This window comes from Hoplias malabaricus, chromosome 5 (genome assembly GCF_029633855.1).
Source record: "Hoplias malabaricus isolate fHopMal1 chromosome 5, fHopMal1.hap1, whole genome shotgun sequence".
In the NCBI taxonomy this organism is placed as follows: Eukaryota; Metazoa; Chordata; class Actinopteri; order Characiformes; family Erythrinidae; genus Hoplias; species Hoplias malabaricus.
In genome coordinates, this window is record NC_089804.1 from 15377669 (window position 1) to 15394666 (window position 16998).

At 46.4% G+C, this 16998-nt stretch overlaps 1 protein-coding gene across 1 annotated transcript in view; it reads right to left on the reverse strand.

Annotated features, from left to right (window-relative positions):
* Positions 1-16998, reverse strand: part of magi3a (membrane associated guanylate kinase, WW and PDZ domain containing 3a) — a 207935-nt gene that overhangs the window by 12841 nt on the left and 178096 nt on the right. Inside the window, exons 10-14 of the mRNA XM_066671654.1 lie at positions 13786-14328; positions 6590-6621; positions 5226-5415; positions 2999-3093; positions 2696-2888 (exon numbers count right to left, since the gene is read on the reverse strand). Of these exons, the coding sequence (XP_066527751.1) occupies positions 2696-2888; positions 2999-3093; positions 5226-5415; positions 6590-6621; positions 13786-14328 (1053 nt within the window). The remainder of the gene's footprint in view (positions 1-2695; positions 2889-2998; positions 3094-5225; positions 5416-6589; positions 6622-13785; positions 14329-16998) is intronic.

Consider the following 16998-nt stretch of genomic DNA (forward strand, 5'->3'; position numbering starts at 1 on the left):
CGTCAGTTCGTCTCGGGAATGACATACACAAGTCCTGCACAGTGGTCAGAGGGATTTTAAGCCATTCTTCTTGCAGGATAGTGGCCAGGTCTCTACGTGATGCTGGTGGAGGAAAACGTTTCCTGACTCGCTCCTCCAAAACACCCCAAAGTGGCTCAATAATATTTAGATCTGGTGACTGTGCAGGCCATGGGAGATGTTCAACTTCACTTTCATGTTCATCAAACCAATCTTTCACCAGTCTTGCTGTGTGTATTGGTGCATTGTCGTCCTGATACACGGTACCGCCTTCAGGACACAATGTTTGAACCATTGGATGCACATAGTCTTACTGGTGCAATGTGGAATTAAATCTAGATTGGCCACCATATATATTTTTTAAGTTACCATTTTGTACCGTGTTTCCCCGAAAGTAAGACAGTGTCTTACATTCTTTTTACCCCCGAAAGTCCCAATATGTCTTACTTTCGGGGTATGTCTTATATTGGTAAAAAATGTCGATTTTTGTTTTAACCATAAAATTAACATTTATTAACAACCTGAACAGTATGGTATTCACCATAAAACAGTTTTATAAAAGCAAGTGCCAAGAATGTCTTGTTACAACCGTATCATGACGGTATTTCCATGTATAACATGTAAAACAATGAAAAACGGTAAGAACGAACAGTTTGAATATGTTATACTGGAAGATAAAACAGATTTATTCCATGACAACCATGGCCATGCCAATCAGAGCGGCCACCAGCGGCTGCACGTGAGGGCACTGAGGCTGCGTGTTGGACCACGGACAACATTACTGCTGCTCCCGCGGCCTCCACATCCCTCCGCTCATTCCGCTCCAGATCCGTCCGCATCCCGCAGTTAATGCAGCAAAAGGTACCGGTACTATGGCTTATATTTTTCCAACGTACAGTTTACTATGTCTTACTTTCGGGGTACGTCTTACATTAGCCGACCCCCCTAAAACCCACACTGCGTCTTACTATCGGGGGTGTCTTACTATTGGGGAAACACGGTAGATGTCTTCTGATGTGTGACGATGTATAAAAATCACACTGCAGGGTTGATCAGGTCTGACAGAGCTGCTTTCATACAGTGCTGATATATATTTTTTTCTCACATACTCTTGTAAACAGGCTAGTTTATTCAAACTGAACTCAAAACGAATCTACAAGACGAGAGTAATTGCAGCCATTAACCAAGTACAGGCTTTGTGTGCACCTGTGGGAAATTCAGGTAATAGTTAGTGTTCTGTAAAAAACGGAAGCATTTTCTCTTTTCCAGGGCCTCTGCACTATCCAGTCTCTGTCTCCTCAGCGTGTAATATTGACTATGATGGAATGCACCCAGCTGTAAAATCAGATATGTCATTGCTGGGTTATTTATTTATGAGCTGTCTTCACTCTCGTATCACGCTAAAGAAAGTGTTTCTGGCTCATGGAGCCATTTCTGAACATCAAGATCTGGTTTCTCAGAAATTTCAAAAGGTTAAGGCTGAAATAAATTCACTTGCAACTCTGCTTGCTGTCAACTAGTGATCCTCCTGCTTTAATGTCAGTTTTGCCTTATATGACACACTGAATGCTTATATTAATTATACAGGGGGCCCTCGACTTACGACGTTGATCCGTTCCTACGTCGCGTCGTAAACCGATTTCCGGTGTAAGTCGGAACATACGTACATACTGTACGTAAATAACATACTGTAAGCACTTATCCTATCCTCACACCTATCCTCCTCGGTCCCGAGCCACGTAACCGTGTATTCTTCTGCCGCGCCGCACACACCAAACACGAAGTTCACGTTACGACATTTACGACGCGAAACCTCTTACGTCGAAACAAGGCTGTATACAGTAAACATTTAGCCGTTGATTCAACGTTGAAATAACGTAATGACTGCCATCTAATCAACGTTCTCTTAAGGTTAAAAATGAAAGTTGAAAAGACGTCCAAACACAGACATTGAAAAGACGACTATTAGACGTATTTTGGACGTCCATTGACGTTATTAATTGGTCCCGAAATAAATTACTTATATAAAACGCATTTTGGACGTCCATTGACGTTTAAAATATGTCCTTGACGGACAGACTACTTTTAGACTTATTTTGCTGGGTTTATACAGTAAATGGGATTTGTGTTGTAACCACGAAACATCGTAACACGGGACTATATATATATATATGGGAGAGAGAGAGAGCAATGTATTCATTTGACCTATCATTTGACATTATTTTTTGTCAGAAATGAGAAATAATTTCAAACTAAAGTCTCAGTTTCTCAGAGTTAAGTTACTGTATGTGAAGTGGAATTTTAGAGAGCAATATCTGCTTTGATGTGAACTGGTGAACTGTAAATAAATGTACTCACTAAGTTTTTTTCAACAGCATTAGTTTCACATTACCTCACTATGAAAGACTCAGTTTACATCCCAGTAAGTGCATCGTACAGTGATTTAAACACACCACTAGTGCAATTCCCCTTTAACCTTTCAAGGGAAATGTATAGTTCAGCTAAAAAAAAAATAATACATTCATCTTCTGGTGCCACTTCATCGTGCTCAGGGTTATGATTTGTCCACAGACCTCTGTGAAATGGCCACGTGTACGTAATTATAAAGGCTTTTCCACAGAAACCTACCCCAGAACTGAACTGGAACCATTGAAAGAGCAGTTTGTTGTGGTGTTACCTGTGTACATCAGCTTTCTTCGCACAGTCAGCATGACCTGACCATTGCGGGCAGCGTTGGTCATCAGCTCCAGCACTTGCTTGTGGGACTTTCCTTTAACTGGAACACCATCGATGCACAGGAGCTCATCACCTGCTCGCAAACGCCCGTCCTTCTCTGCCGCTCCCAGAGGCACGATAGCGCCAATATACACCTATATGACATAAGTTATATAAGGTCATATGCACAGCTTCTGCATTAATAACATCAGAACAGATCGCAGTCCAGATATTCCTGACATTATTTCATTCGTCTGAAACTCACAGGCTGATCCGGGCCTTCTCCTCCCAGCACTCTGAAGCCAAAGCCTGACTCCTGGTGCCTCTTGATGAACACATCCAGCTCTTTGGTGTTGGCGGCTGTGGGTTAGAATGGACATTGAAGATGTAAGGGCCAGGAAGTGTGAACATTGTCTTGATGGTCCTTATTTACATTTTGTAAATTACTTCCAGGAATGCAAATATTTCAGGAATAATTGGACCATCTTCAGACCACGATACAGGTTTACACTGAGCTCAAGCACCGAAAGGTCAATGCCATTCCTGGATTTTGTTGAGAAAGGGTTTTAGCTCGGTGTTTTGTGGTTTTGGACACAGTTAATACGTGGTGTTCATTGCTAATACTTTGTTGGAGTAAATTTGAGTGCACACTATAAGATGAAGCATTCGATATGTTGACTTTGTAATGTTTAGTCAAGCACTCTTTCGGGTCACAGCAGATTTACAGGCCACAGCTTCCTGTTTTCATTAGCATTCCACATGCCATCCCATTGTATCTTCTGAGGTTTGGATTAATACTCGTCAATGTTCAGAATGAAGAACAGAGCTGTAGTGGATTTTAAAGTGACCATCAATGAACACTGATACCTTTGAACAAGAAGCTGTAATGAAATTCATTCTCACAGTGTCTGGTAGATGTTGATAACTACAGTGTCATGCTGTTCCCAAAAATGGAAAACTCAATTAAACAAGTACAAACAGCTTCTGGCATTGCGCTGTTATTGCATGTAAGATACAATAACCATTATGATTTTTTTTATAAACAGGTATTTCCAAATTCATTCATTCATTATCTGTAACCCTTATCCAGTTCAGGGTCGCGGTGGGTCCAGAGCCTACCTGGAATCATTGGGCGCAAGGCGGGAACACACACGGAGGAAACCCACGCAGACACAGGGAGAACACACCACACTCCTCACAGACAGTCACCCAGAGGAAACCCACGCAGACACAGGGAGAACACACCACACTCCTCACAGACAGTCACCCGGAGGAAACCCACACAGACACAGGGAGAACACACCACACTCGTCACAGACAGTCACCTGGAGGAAACCCACACGGACACAGGGAGAACACACCACACTCCTCACAGGCAGTCACCCGGAGGAAACCCACGCAGACACAGGGAGAACACACCACACTCCTCACAGACAGTCACCTGGAGGAAACCCACGCGGACAAAGGGAGAACACACCACACTCCTCACAGGCAGTCACCCGGAGGAAACCCACGCAGACACAGGGAGAACACACCACACTCCTCACAGACAGTCACCTGGAGGAAACCCACGCGGACAAAGGGAGAACACACCACACTCCTCACAGGCAGTCACCCGGAGGAAACCCACGCAGACACAGGGAGAACACACCACACTCCTCACAAACAGTCACCCAGTGGAACCCCACACAGACACAGGGAGAACACACCACACTCGTCACAGACAGTCACCCGGAGGAAACCCACGCAGACACAGGGAGAACACACCACACTCCTCACAGACAGTCACCTGGAGGAAACCCACAGGGAGAACACACCACACTCCTCACAGGCAGTCACCCGGAGGAAACCCACGCAGACACAGGGAGAACACACCACACTCCTCACAGACAGTCACCTGGAGGAAACCCACGCGGACAAAGGGAGAACACACCACACTCCTCACAGGCAGTCACCCGGAGGAAACCCACGCAGACACAGGGAGAACACACCAAACTCCTCACAAACAGTCACCCAGTGGAACCCCACACAGACACAGGGAGAACACACCACACTCGTCACAGACAGTCACCCGGAGGAAACCCACGCAGACACAGGGAGAACACACCACACTCCTCACAGACAGTCACCTGGAGGAAACCCACGCAGACACAGGGAGAACACACCACACTCCTCACAGACAGACACCCGGAGGAAACCCACGCAGACACAGGGAGAACACACCACACTCCTCACAGACAGTCACCCGGAGAAAACCCACGCAGACACAGGGAGAACACACCACACTCCTCACAGACAGTCACCCGGAGGAAACCCACGCAGACACAGGGAGAACACACCACACTCCTCACAGACAGACACCCGGAGCGGGACTCGAACCCACAACCTCCAGGTCCCTGGAGCTGTGTGACTGCGACACTACCTGCTGCGCCACTGTGCCGCCCTAGTTCCAAATTCAGAAACATTATTAGGTAGTGGTCATTGTTACTCACGCTTGCTGTCCAGGATGGCTTTGGACTTGAGGTAGAGCTCGGATGGGTCCAGTTTTGGGGAGCTGGATCGCACCAGGTTCGGAGGGAAGGGGAGCGACTGGGGCATCGGCTCAGGCTGACCCTGGACTTCTGAGCTTGCTGTGTTAGTTGTCAACTCATGCTTCTGGGTAATGGGCATGGCCGTGGCACACTAACACACACACACACACACAAAACATGTTCAAGCATCTCAGTAAAGAATCTCATTAGCATTTACACCAATACACACTCACAGAGATGTGCTCCACAGTAATCTTCCAGCGCTCCTTATCAGGAATTTGCTCATGGCTGCTTTAAAAATGTAATTAAACTGTAGTGGCTGTGATCAAAGCCATCATCATCAGACCCAAAAAAAAGCTGCCACACCAACATATAGCTGTAGTATTCATTTGACAGTAAGCAAGTGTACACAATTTTCACCTTTCCCTAAAATAGTCAATAGCTGAGAGGTTTGGGGCCGAAGCTTGCTTCTATAGTTCAGCTCTGGAGCTACACGGCTAGTAAAATGAAGCTTATACTCCACCAGTTACTACAGCTACCATTATGTAACCATAGGCTTGTGCTAGGCTTTTAGCCCCAGTTTCAGACACACCCATCTGCATGCCCAGTGTTTGGGCTGTGTGCATGGAAAGAATGGGCCGTGCAGAACTGTGCAAAAGCTACGTGGTGATATTTCAAGGGTTGATTGTGTTCCACTCCAATTTACGACATTTAGATCCATCATTTCCATCAGTGCATTTTCAACAGAACCACGGTTTGGAAAGTCTTAACAGACACAACACTCAGATCAACGCTGTAGGGATGTTTACCATCAGATTATTACTGTTTAAACTCCCAGGTTCAGGTGTACGTTTAAGACGACGCAGCTCATGCTGTGCCAGGTCCTGGTCGACCCAGTCCAGCCCAGTCCAGCCCAGTCCAGACAAGTCTACAGTGTACAGCTCTGGGGCAAAGTGAAAGACAAGTCTTGGCAAGAAGAAGACTGCGAGAATGAGACATTCTCTCACGTTAAGCGACATTTTAAGGGCAGCATCTGTGCTAACCCGCGTTGTTGATGTTTGTCTGAAGCCCGTTTAGCACGTTTGGCTAGCGCTGTGGGAGCCAGCAGAGGTGTCTGGGTGCAGAGGCAGTGAATAATGCAGAATGAGCTTGAGATCGCTTCACTGGAACCCGTCAGGCCCAGCCGCTGTGCTGCCGATTCATTATTCATTACCAGAATCATTAAAAGGCAAGCCTGACATCATCAGCATCCCCCAAACATCCCCCAAGTGGGCCTCAGTTAATGCTCTGTGACTGCGTAATTAAAAGCATTTAGCTGAACTTACAGGTTTCAGAGACTTCACAGGAGACGTCTGACCTGCAGCAGGGAGCGAGAGAGAGAGAGAGAGAGAGAGAGGGGGGGGGGGGGGGGGGGGGGGGGAGGAAAAGAACACACAATTATGTAGGCATGACTAAAGTCTTGGGAATTAAGACATAAGTTGCATTTATTGCGTAAGCCAAATAAATACACCCAGCAGAATTGGCAGTGCTAATAGATCCAGTATTTCAAGCTCTACTCAGCTGTTATACACATAGACCTCGCAGCATTTCTCAGTTTGCAGCTCCTGTCTCTCTGTGATACAGAATAAAATCAAGCCCCAGACCTAAAAGATCCACAGGTGTTTCCATTCACCCTTTTACTGTGTGAAGAACACTAATAGCCATGGGTCTGAAATGATGCAGAGCTGCCACAAAATAAATAAATAACTAAAAAAACCTTTCTGAGAAAAAGAAAGGGGCACAAATGGAATCTGAGAAAGAGGAATCTGCTGGTGTGCTCAGAACCCCAGACCGACATCTCAGACTGAAAGCAGTCTGTCAAAAGCAACACATTCAGTTTAGTTGTTGAGCTGAATGTTTTCCATGTTTTTTATGATGCTGGAGTGATAAGTACTTAATGAACTTAAATTTCTTTTTGCCCAGAAATTAAATAAATAAAGATTTTGGACTGGTGGCACCGTGGAGCAGCAGGTAGTGTCTCTGTCACAGGGTCCTGGAGGTTGAGGGGTTTGAGCCCTGCTCCGGGTGACTGACTGTGAGGAGTGTAATGTGTTCTCCCTGTGTCTGTGTGGCTTTCCTCCGGGTGACAGTCTGTGAGGAGTGTGGTGTGTTCTCCCTGTGTCCGCGTGGGTTTCCTCCGGTTGACTGTGAGGAGTGTGGTGTGTTCTCCCTGTGTCTGCATAGGTTTCCTCTGGGTGACTGTGTGTGAGGATTGTGGTGTGTTCTCTCTGTGTCTGCGTGGGTTTCCTCCGGGTGACTGTGTGTGAGGATTGTGGTGTGTTCTCCCTGTGTCTTTGTGGGTTTCCTCCGGGTGACTGTGAGGATTGTGGTGTGTTCTCTCTGTGTCTGCGTAGGTTTCCTCTGGGTGACTGTGTGTGAGGATTGTGGTGTGTTCTCCCTGTGTCCGCGTGGGTTTCCTCCGGGTGACTGTGAGGAGTGTGGTGTGTTCTCCCTGTGTCTGCGTAGGTTTCCTCCGGGTGACTGTGTGTGAGGAGTGTGGTGTGTTCTCTCTGTGTCTGCGTGGGTTTCCTCCGGGTGACTGTTTGCGAGGAGTGTGGTGTGTTCTCCCTGTGTCCGCGTGGGTTTCCTCCGGTTGACTGTGAGGAGTGTGGTGTGTTCTCCCTGTGTCTGCGTAGGTTTCCTCTGGGTGACTGTGTGTGAGGATTGTGGTGTGTTCTCCCTGTGTCCGCGTGGGTTTCCTCCGGGTGACTGTGAGGATTGTGGTGTGTTCTCTCTGTGTCTGCGTAGGTTTCCTCTGGGTGACTGTGTGTGAGGATTGTGGTGTGTTCTCCCTGTGTCCGCGTGGGTTTCCTCCGGGTGACTGTGAGGAGTGTGGTGTGTTCTCTCTGTGTCTGCGTGGGTTTCCTCCGGGTGACTGTTTGTGAGGAGTGTGGTGTGTTCTCCCTGTGTCCGCGTGGGTTTCCTCTGGGTGCTCCGGTTTCCTCCCACGGTCCAAAAACACATGTTGATAGGTAGATTGGTGACTCAAAAGAGTCCATAGGTGTGAATGTGAGAGTGACTGTGTATCACCCTGTAATGGACTGGTGCCCCCTCCGGGTGTGTTCCTGCCTTGCGCCTGTGATTCCAGGTAGGCTCTGGACCCACCGTGACTCTGAACTGGATAAGCGCGTACAGATAATGAATTAATGAATGAATGAATGGTTTTGGACTTCTGCATGGAACTATGTAGGACACATCACCCATCATAAATATATTTTTTTAGGGCAAGGAGTTATGAAAATTATGTAATTTTTGGAAACCATTCATTTGCCTCATAGGCAATAGCTGCTCCCTAGACACTGGGCCCCAAAGCAAATGAATGAGATACATAAACTTGTAGTAATTCCATTGTAAAAGTGATTTGTCATTTTATTTTATTATCTGCAAAAGGAAGTTTCAGTTTATGAATATAAATGTTTAAAATAAAGACCTGTGGAAGCCTCTACAAAAAGGGAGGCACTGCAGTTGGGTATTTGGGTGTAAAAGGGGGAAATAGAAGGAGGAGGGTGTTGTATTTTTCTACTCTTTGTTCTGTTTTGCATTAGTCCTTCAATTACAAAGAGAGAGAGAGAGAGAGAGAGAGAGATTTTACTATGAAATATGAGTACATTAAGCTGAATGACCACTAAGTGGCAGTATGCTCCTTTTTGTGTGTGTAACCTGTCAAACGCTGTGAAAGGGACAGTGAAGGAGAAATGACATAATCCTCACTGGACAGCCTGGGCTGTGAGGGGCGGGGAGCTCTCTGTATGTGTGTGTTAGTAAGAATGTAAGGCAAGGACAGCAAGATATTTAGAGAGTAATGAACACACTATATGTAGAAGCAAGACCTATTTTTGTGCTTGAATAATGGTCCATATAAACACTGGGGCAGGATGAGAGCGTTAATCGACTTGTTTTGCTTACAGCTTCAGGGAAGGCTTTCCACAAGGTTTGGGAGTGCGTTTATGGAAAGTTTTTACCATTTTTCCAGAAGCGCATATTTGTGTTGACACTGATGTTGGACGAGAAGTCTCTGTTTTAACTCATCCCAAAGGTGTTTTAATGGGGGCGGCACGGTGGCACAGCAGGTGGAATGGGTGTGTTCTCCCCGTGTCCGCATGGGTTTCCTCTGGGTGACTATCTGTGAGGAGTGTGGTGTGTTCTCCCTGTGTCTGTGTGGGTTTCCTCCGGGTGACTGTCTGTGAGGTGTGTGGTGTGTTCTCCCTGTGTCTGTGTGGGTTTCCTCCGGGTGACTGTCTGTGAGGAGTGTGGTGTGTTCTCCCCGTGTCCGCGTGGGTTTTCTCCGGGTGACTGTCTGTGTTGAGTGTGGTGTGTTCTCCCTGTGTCTGCGTGGGTTTCCTCCGGGTGACTGTCTGTGAGGAGTGTGGTGTGTTCTCCCTGTGTCTGTGTGGGTTTCCTCCGGATGACTGTCTGTGAGGAGTGTGGTGTGTTCTCCCTGTGTCTGTGTGGGTTTCCTCCGGGTGACTGTCTGTGTGGAGTGTGGTGTGTTCTCCCTGTGTCTGTGTGGGTTTCCTCCGGGTGACTGTCTGTGTGGAGTGTGGTGTGTTCTCCCTGTGTCTGCGTGGGTTTCCTCCGGGTGCTCCGGTTTCCTCCCATGGTCCAGAAACACACGTTGGTAAGTGGATTGGTGACTCAAAAGTGTCCATAGGTGTGAGATTGTGAGTGAATGTGTGTGTGTGTGTTGTCCTGTGAAGGACTGGCACCCCCTCCAGGGTGTATTCCCTCCTTGCGCCCAATGATTCCAGGTAGGCTCTGGATCCACCGCGACCCTGAACTGGATAAGCGCTTACAGGTAATGGATGGATGGATGGATGGTGTTTTAATGGTTTGAGGTCAGGACACTCAGTCAAGTTCTTGACACTTGGTGATGTAAGGCTTGGATGCAGCTGCTTAGCCATGGAAACCCATTCCTCGAAGATCTGGGCGCACTCTTCTTGAGCTAATCTGAAGGCCACATGAAGTTTGGAGGTCTGTAGTAATTGATTCAGAAAGTTGTGACCTCTGATCACTATGCACCTCAGCATCCGCTGACCGCACTCTGTTACTTTTTTGAAAACTGACTGTGGAATATTTAGTAGCGAGGAAATGTTATGGCTGCACAGGTGGAATCCTATCACGGTGCCACACTGGAATTCATTTACAAATGTTTGTAGAAGCAGGCTGCATGTCTAGGTGCTTGGTTTTATGCACCTGTGGCCACGGAGATGATTGGAACAACTCAAATATTTTGAGAAGCGAGTGAATACTTTTGGCAATAAAGTGTATCAAATATACATTAGACATGCAGATTTCAACATGGATAAAGGAATTATAAAGACCTACACAAACTGAGCATGATTTAATCATGATATTGATCCTAATGACAATGAATGATATCCTGTGCATTACACACAAACTCTCACAGGAGGCATCAACTTAACTAAGTAATCTGTAGTGTTTCTGATGTTGGCATAGCGACAACTAAGAAAACAGATCAGCTGTGTCCCAGCAACAAGAACTCCTTGTTCGTATCTAGCATCTCCAAAAGCGACTCAGATGGGGTTATGGACATCCATGTGTTCACATATGACACGATAAAGCACTGCCTGGGCCTTAAATATGTCCATTTTGTCCATAAGACCTTTAACCTTGGTCACTGTATGTTCATTTTAAGGAAACATGCTGTATATTTGCTAATTAGTTACATGCAGTGAACTTAATAAACAGCTAAGCTAATAAACAAGTGAATATGAACTAGCTAAGAAACTCATTCACTCGTGTTTAGCAGGCTTAAATTCTCCACAAGTGTGTGTTCCATATCGTTACTCAAGAAACGTTTTGGCATTCTAAATGCTTAAAATCAATGACAATCACTTATTCATGTCACATTTGTGTGCATCTGTCTTAAGTTTTCATTACTCCATGTCTTTTCAAATACAATTTGTCATAGAAGAAAAACAGTGTAAACTTGAATCTTCGCCAACAACAATCACCGGTGCTCTGAAGCCTGGTGTTAAAACATGTTCGTGCTGAATCTGAATGAGGAGACGGAGAGGATGAAACAGCATCCTGCGGAAAATGAACCTCCAGCTATGAAGTGGTGAAGAGCACAGAACATCACCTGATAAAACGAGCTCGGCACAAAGTAGGGAACCACATTATGGAAGAACATCAAAACCATTGCGTGCACCTACTGCTTATTTTTTATTTTTTATTTTTTTTGTAGCACAGCTTCAAAAAGCATAGAGGATCAGTAGCTGAAGCTCAGGCGCTTCTCGGCTCTAATGGGTCCTAGGTAATCCTTTATCAAACATTAAAGAGCCCTGAAACAAAGCAGCTACGTTCTTTTTCCCCTCAGAAAACTGGCGCTCAGACTTTGGCTGATCTAGTTCACGTCCATTTTGGTCCCAAAACCCAGCTGGATTTTTTGAGAGGGGGCAGCATTTATAAAAATGCCCATTTAGAAGCAGCTGAACATCAAAATCTATCCCACAGCACGAGGTTAGCATGAAAACCAGATACTTATGTCCAAACAGATGTCTGAACACTGTACCTAGTGTTCAAAAATTAAAAAAAAAACTCTACTGTGAGCACTACACTAAGACATGAAATAGATTTTATTTGTTATTTATAAACTATGAGAAGCTTTTGATAAACAGAAATTACTGTAGAAATGTAGCATCGTAGGTAAGAATAATAATTATTTATTCATTCATTCATTCATTATCTGTAACCCTTATCCAGTTCAGGGTCGCGGTGGGTCCAGAGCCTACCTGGAATCATTGGGCGCAAGCAGGAATACACCCTGGAGGGGGCACCAGTCCTTCACAGGGCAACACAGACTCACACACATTCACTCACACCTACGGACACTTTAGAATCGCCAATCCACCTACCAACGTGTGTTTTTGGATTGTGGGAGGAAACCGGAGCACCCGGAGAAAACCCACACAGACACAGGGAGAACACACCACACTCCTCACAGACAGTCACCCAGAGGAAACCCACGCAGACACAGGGAGAACACACCACACTCCTCACAGACAGTCACCCGGAGGAAACCCACGCAGACACAAGTAGAACACACCACACTCCTCACAGACAGTCACCCGGAGGAAACCCACGTAGACACAGGGAGAACACACCACACTCCTCACAGACAGTCACCTGGAGGAAACCCACGTAGACACAGGGAGAACACACCACACTCCTCACAGACAGTCACCTGGAGGAAACCCACGCAGACACAGGGAGAACACACCACACTCCTCACACACAGTCACCCGGAGGAAACCCACAGGGAGAACACACCAACTCCTTACAGACAGTCACCCGGAGGTGACTCCTTACAGACAGTCACCCACACAGACAAAGGGAGAACACACCACACTCCTCACAGACAGCGGGAATCGAACCCACAACCTCCAGGCCCCTGGAGCTGTGGGACTGCGACACTACCTGCTGCGCCACCGTGCCGCCCTATAATTTATTATCGATTTATTGTTGCAAGCTATTGCTTTTTATTTGTTTTCCACATTATGTCTCAAAACACCCCTCTACTGACGGAAAATGCCTATATCACTCAACATCTTGAGGCTTATTGCTTGTAATTGCTTTGATATATGACTGAAATCATGGTATTCTAAGAGAGAAATGCCCAGGTTAGTGCTATAAATGGAGGGGAAGCCTGAAATCTGAACTCTGCTCTAAAGTAAGGACCTGGTCTGGGACCCCACAAATACCAGATCTGAAGCAGCTTTAGAGACGCCCTGAAGACTGTCCATTTAAAAAGTAATAACAGGTCTATTATTATGATAATTAGGAATAAAGATGGACTACTTACAACCTGAAGTGCTTCCCCACCATTTCGTTTTTTCCACTGTGATTAATGTAATTGCACTATTGCCCTGGCAACTGGCTGAAAAGAGGGCTGTATTTTTGGGTCTTCCACGCTGTTGTATTCTAAGGACATTAAGGCCATACAAAGCTGTTTTTGTCATGTGTTTCTCTGCAGTGAAACATCTTTCTCTTTCTCTCACACTCGTCTATCTCTTACCATACACTCCCCTGTCCCTCACAGGGCAGTGGTTTGTTCTAAACTCTCAATCTGTGTCTCACGCTGTGTTTAGAATATTTGTCTCTCCCTTCCCCTTTTTCTCTTTTCCCGTCTCTCTCCGTCTGTATTTCTCACTCTTTCCTCTCCACTCCCTCAGACACTTTCTTCTTGTCAAATACATGGCTGTCTCGTCTAACACTTTCTCACAGGTACAGAGTACACTTATTGACACTAGGTCTGGTGTTATGCATGTATGGATGTGTGTGTGTGTGTGTGTGGTGTAGGGCATAGCAATGTCCCCTGCCCCGTTGGATGATCTCTAAAGTTCGCGATCACAATTAAGGGTCCAGTCATACATTTAAATAAAGACTCCGCCCTCACACTCATAACCACACATAGGCTCCACCCACAAACTCATTACCACACACAGACACCGCCCCTCACCTCCTCTGAGAACGAGCACGTTGACCTCAGCGCCAACCGGCAGCTCCTTGAGGATGTCCACCACTTGGGCATGGCTGAGCGTCTGAACGTTTTGGCGGTTGATCTCCTTGATGACGTCTCCCTTCAGCAGGCCACGGCACCACTGAGCGTCCAGGATCATCTTGACTTTCTGACCCAGCGGGCAGTCTGCGATGGCAAAGCCGAACCCCCCAGGCCCTTTGACAAGCGGCACGCTGACCAGCTCCGGCTGCAGAAGAGTGGACTCGGCAGGGGTATCCGGGTAGCGGCCGTTCAGAGGGTAGTGCGGTTCCTGAGGGGAGGTGATCGCCTCAGGGCCTCTGGGCTGGACGTCCTGCAGCGGCGGGGGTGGGACAGAGTCACCCGTCCCGTCGTCACTGGTCCCAGCGTCCTCTGGGAGGGGATAACCACGGCACAGCACCATGTCCACATACTGGTTCACAGGGACGGACTGGAACATCTGCACCACATCTGCATGGGTCTTCCCCAGAACACATATGCCATTGATGTCCACTATTACATCGCCTAGAGGAGAGAAAAAAAAGAAAGAGGCGGTCAACCACTACATTTCTACAAGGAGATAAACCTTAGGATGGTCCCTGTCCACTTGTTCCAGCTTAAGGTTACTCTGATCAGTGCCAGGCATCAGCTAAAAGAGAATAAATCCACTCAGCATTGGGCTAAGGAGCCGTGGAACTGTGTTGCGTGGCGTGATGGAGCATGATTTAATTCAACCTTGATGGGTTGGAGTGGCAGGATGCCATCAAATCATCATAGAAATGTTCCGATACCTAGTACCAAGCTTTCCTGGAAGTTTTTTTAGTGCAGCAAATATTTATCAATACCCTTCTTTTCAAAATAACATTAGACCAGTAGGTGTTCACAAATATGCGACCACAGAGTACAGTTTCTGAGTGCGTTATGTATTTACAGAAGGGAAGGAGAGGTGATTAGTCAACTGAAAATCCCTGCCTCTCCTGCAAGAAGGAATGTAATGATAGAAAAAGTGTCTAGGCACAAGTCTCCTCTCTCCTGCCTCAGGAGAATAGCAGGATATAAAGAGAGAAGATGGAAGAAAAGCGAGCTGCAGCGTTCCTCAGAAAAACCCTGTTCAGTTGGAGCTTTCCACACTTGGGCTGTTCTCTGTAATGAGGCTCTCTGCAGGAAGGCACAGAGGGAAAGTGGGAATTTTTTTCACACGTCTCGCTCATTTTTAGGGAAATCAATAGCGTTTTGCCTGCTGTTACTTACTGTGCATCCTATTAACTTAGCCAGCGGACTGTCAGTGCCAAGGAAGGGGCTTACGTGGAGCAGAACCTCTGCAGGATTTATTTCACCTGGTAAAGTTTGGACATACCTACTCATAGAATGCTTTCATTTTCACTAACACCCCTTTCACACATGCAGAGTAATCCAGAACTCGTCCAGACTTTACCTGGAGGAACTGTATGTAACTGAACATAGTTTGTACCGGACATTATACAGACTTTATCCTGCCCTCTAGTACAAAGTCGGGGTAATGTTCAAGTGAGCACACATGTGAACAGAGCCACTAATGTTCCTGCTGCTTCTCATAGTTGCCCGCTACACATCTGCCGCCAAATGACTAAAGCACATGGAACATTTCCAGCTGTGAGAACGCATACAGTGCTGAAAATACGGTGAGAAACTACTCCTGAAAATGTTCGTACCTTAGCTCCTTAGCTTAATAGTACTGGTTGGTTAGTGCAGTGGGTAACACTGCTGCCCTTTTTTCAAATGAATGGTGACACAATGTCAGACAAATGTCACACAAAAATTGTTAAATGTAGAAGAATCAAATACAAAAAAAATGCAGGATATGGACCTACATTAATGTTATTGAACAAATGAATTCATGCATGTGTTCTCCCTGTGTCTGTGTGGGTTTCCTCCGGGTGACTGTCTGTGAGGAGTGTGGTGTGTTCTCCCTGTGTCTGCATGGGTTTCCTCCGGGTGACTGTCTGTGAGGAGTGTGATGTGTTCTCCCTGTGTCTGCGTGGGTTTCCTCCGGGTGACTGTCTGTGAGGAGTGTGGTGTGTTCTCCCTGTGTCTGCGTGGGTTTCCTCCGGGTGACTGTCTGTGAGGAGTGTGGTGTGTTCTCCCTGTGTCTGCGTGGGTTTCCTCCGGGTGACTGTCTGTGAGGAGTGTGGTGTGTTCTCCCTGTGTCTGCGTGGGTTTCCTCCGGGTGACTGTCTGTGAGGAGTGTGGTGTGTTCTCCCTGTGTCTGCGTGGGTTTCCTCCGGGGGCTCCGGTTTCCCCCCACAGTCCAAAAACACACGATGGTAGGGGGATTGGTGACTCAAAAGTGTCCGTAAGTGTGAGTGTGTGTGTTGCTCTGTGAAGGTCCAGGGTGTATTCCCGCCTTGCGCCCAGTGATTCCAGGTAGGCTCTGGACCCACCGCGACCCTGAACTGGATAAGGGTTACAGATAATGAATGAATGAATATACTAATAGACTCTATTGCAATATTTACAAAATGGAAAAACGTGGCCTTTATTAAGGTGGAATCTATGGCAAGTAACTTCTTATATGTTTTATAACAATCTGGGGGATGTTGCTGTGGCTCCTAATCAAAACAGTTGGACTAAGGTGCTGCTATATATGGGATGCAGCTAATAAAATCCAGCGATGACATCCTGAGATCTTTCCTCATTATTAATAATGCCACATGGGCCTGCTGCTGTTCTTACTGGATACAATGCACCGTGCGCTATTTTAGAATCAAATTTACATTTTAGTTGAATTATTTCAATTAGATGCGCGGCCTGAAGTCTCCTGGGGAAGGAAGCGCAGAGGCATTCATTTCCTGCTTTTGTAATGGAGGGCGGTGAGCGTTCACGCTCTGTAATTATCGCTCAATACAGCTCTGTGGTAATGCCAGTTCCCCTGGCACACACGCACACACACACACACACACACACACACACACACACACACACACACAAACACACACAGCAATTGTGATTTATATTACCACTGTCCACAAGATCCTGCAGATACCAACAGGTCATTTCCAGAGGTTCTGGCAACCAAGTAAAGAAATAAATAAATAATCCAAAAATGGATACACAGGAAAACAAATGCTACTACAGCTCTTTTTAGCACTGTTTAGCCAATATTTCACGCAGTGATAGAAACCTCATAAGGAAATCTGCTTGAGGGGGTTTACGAAT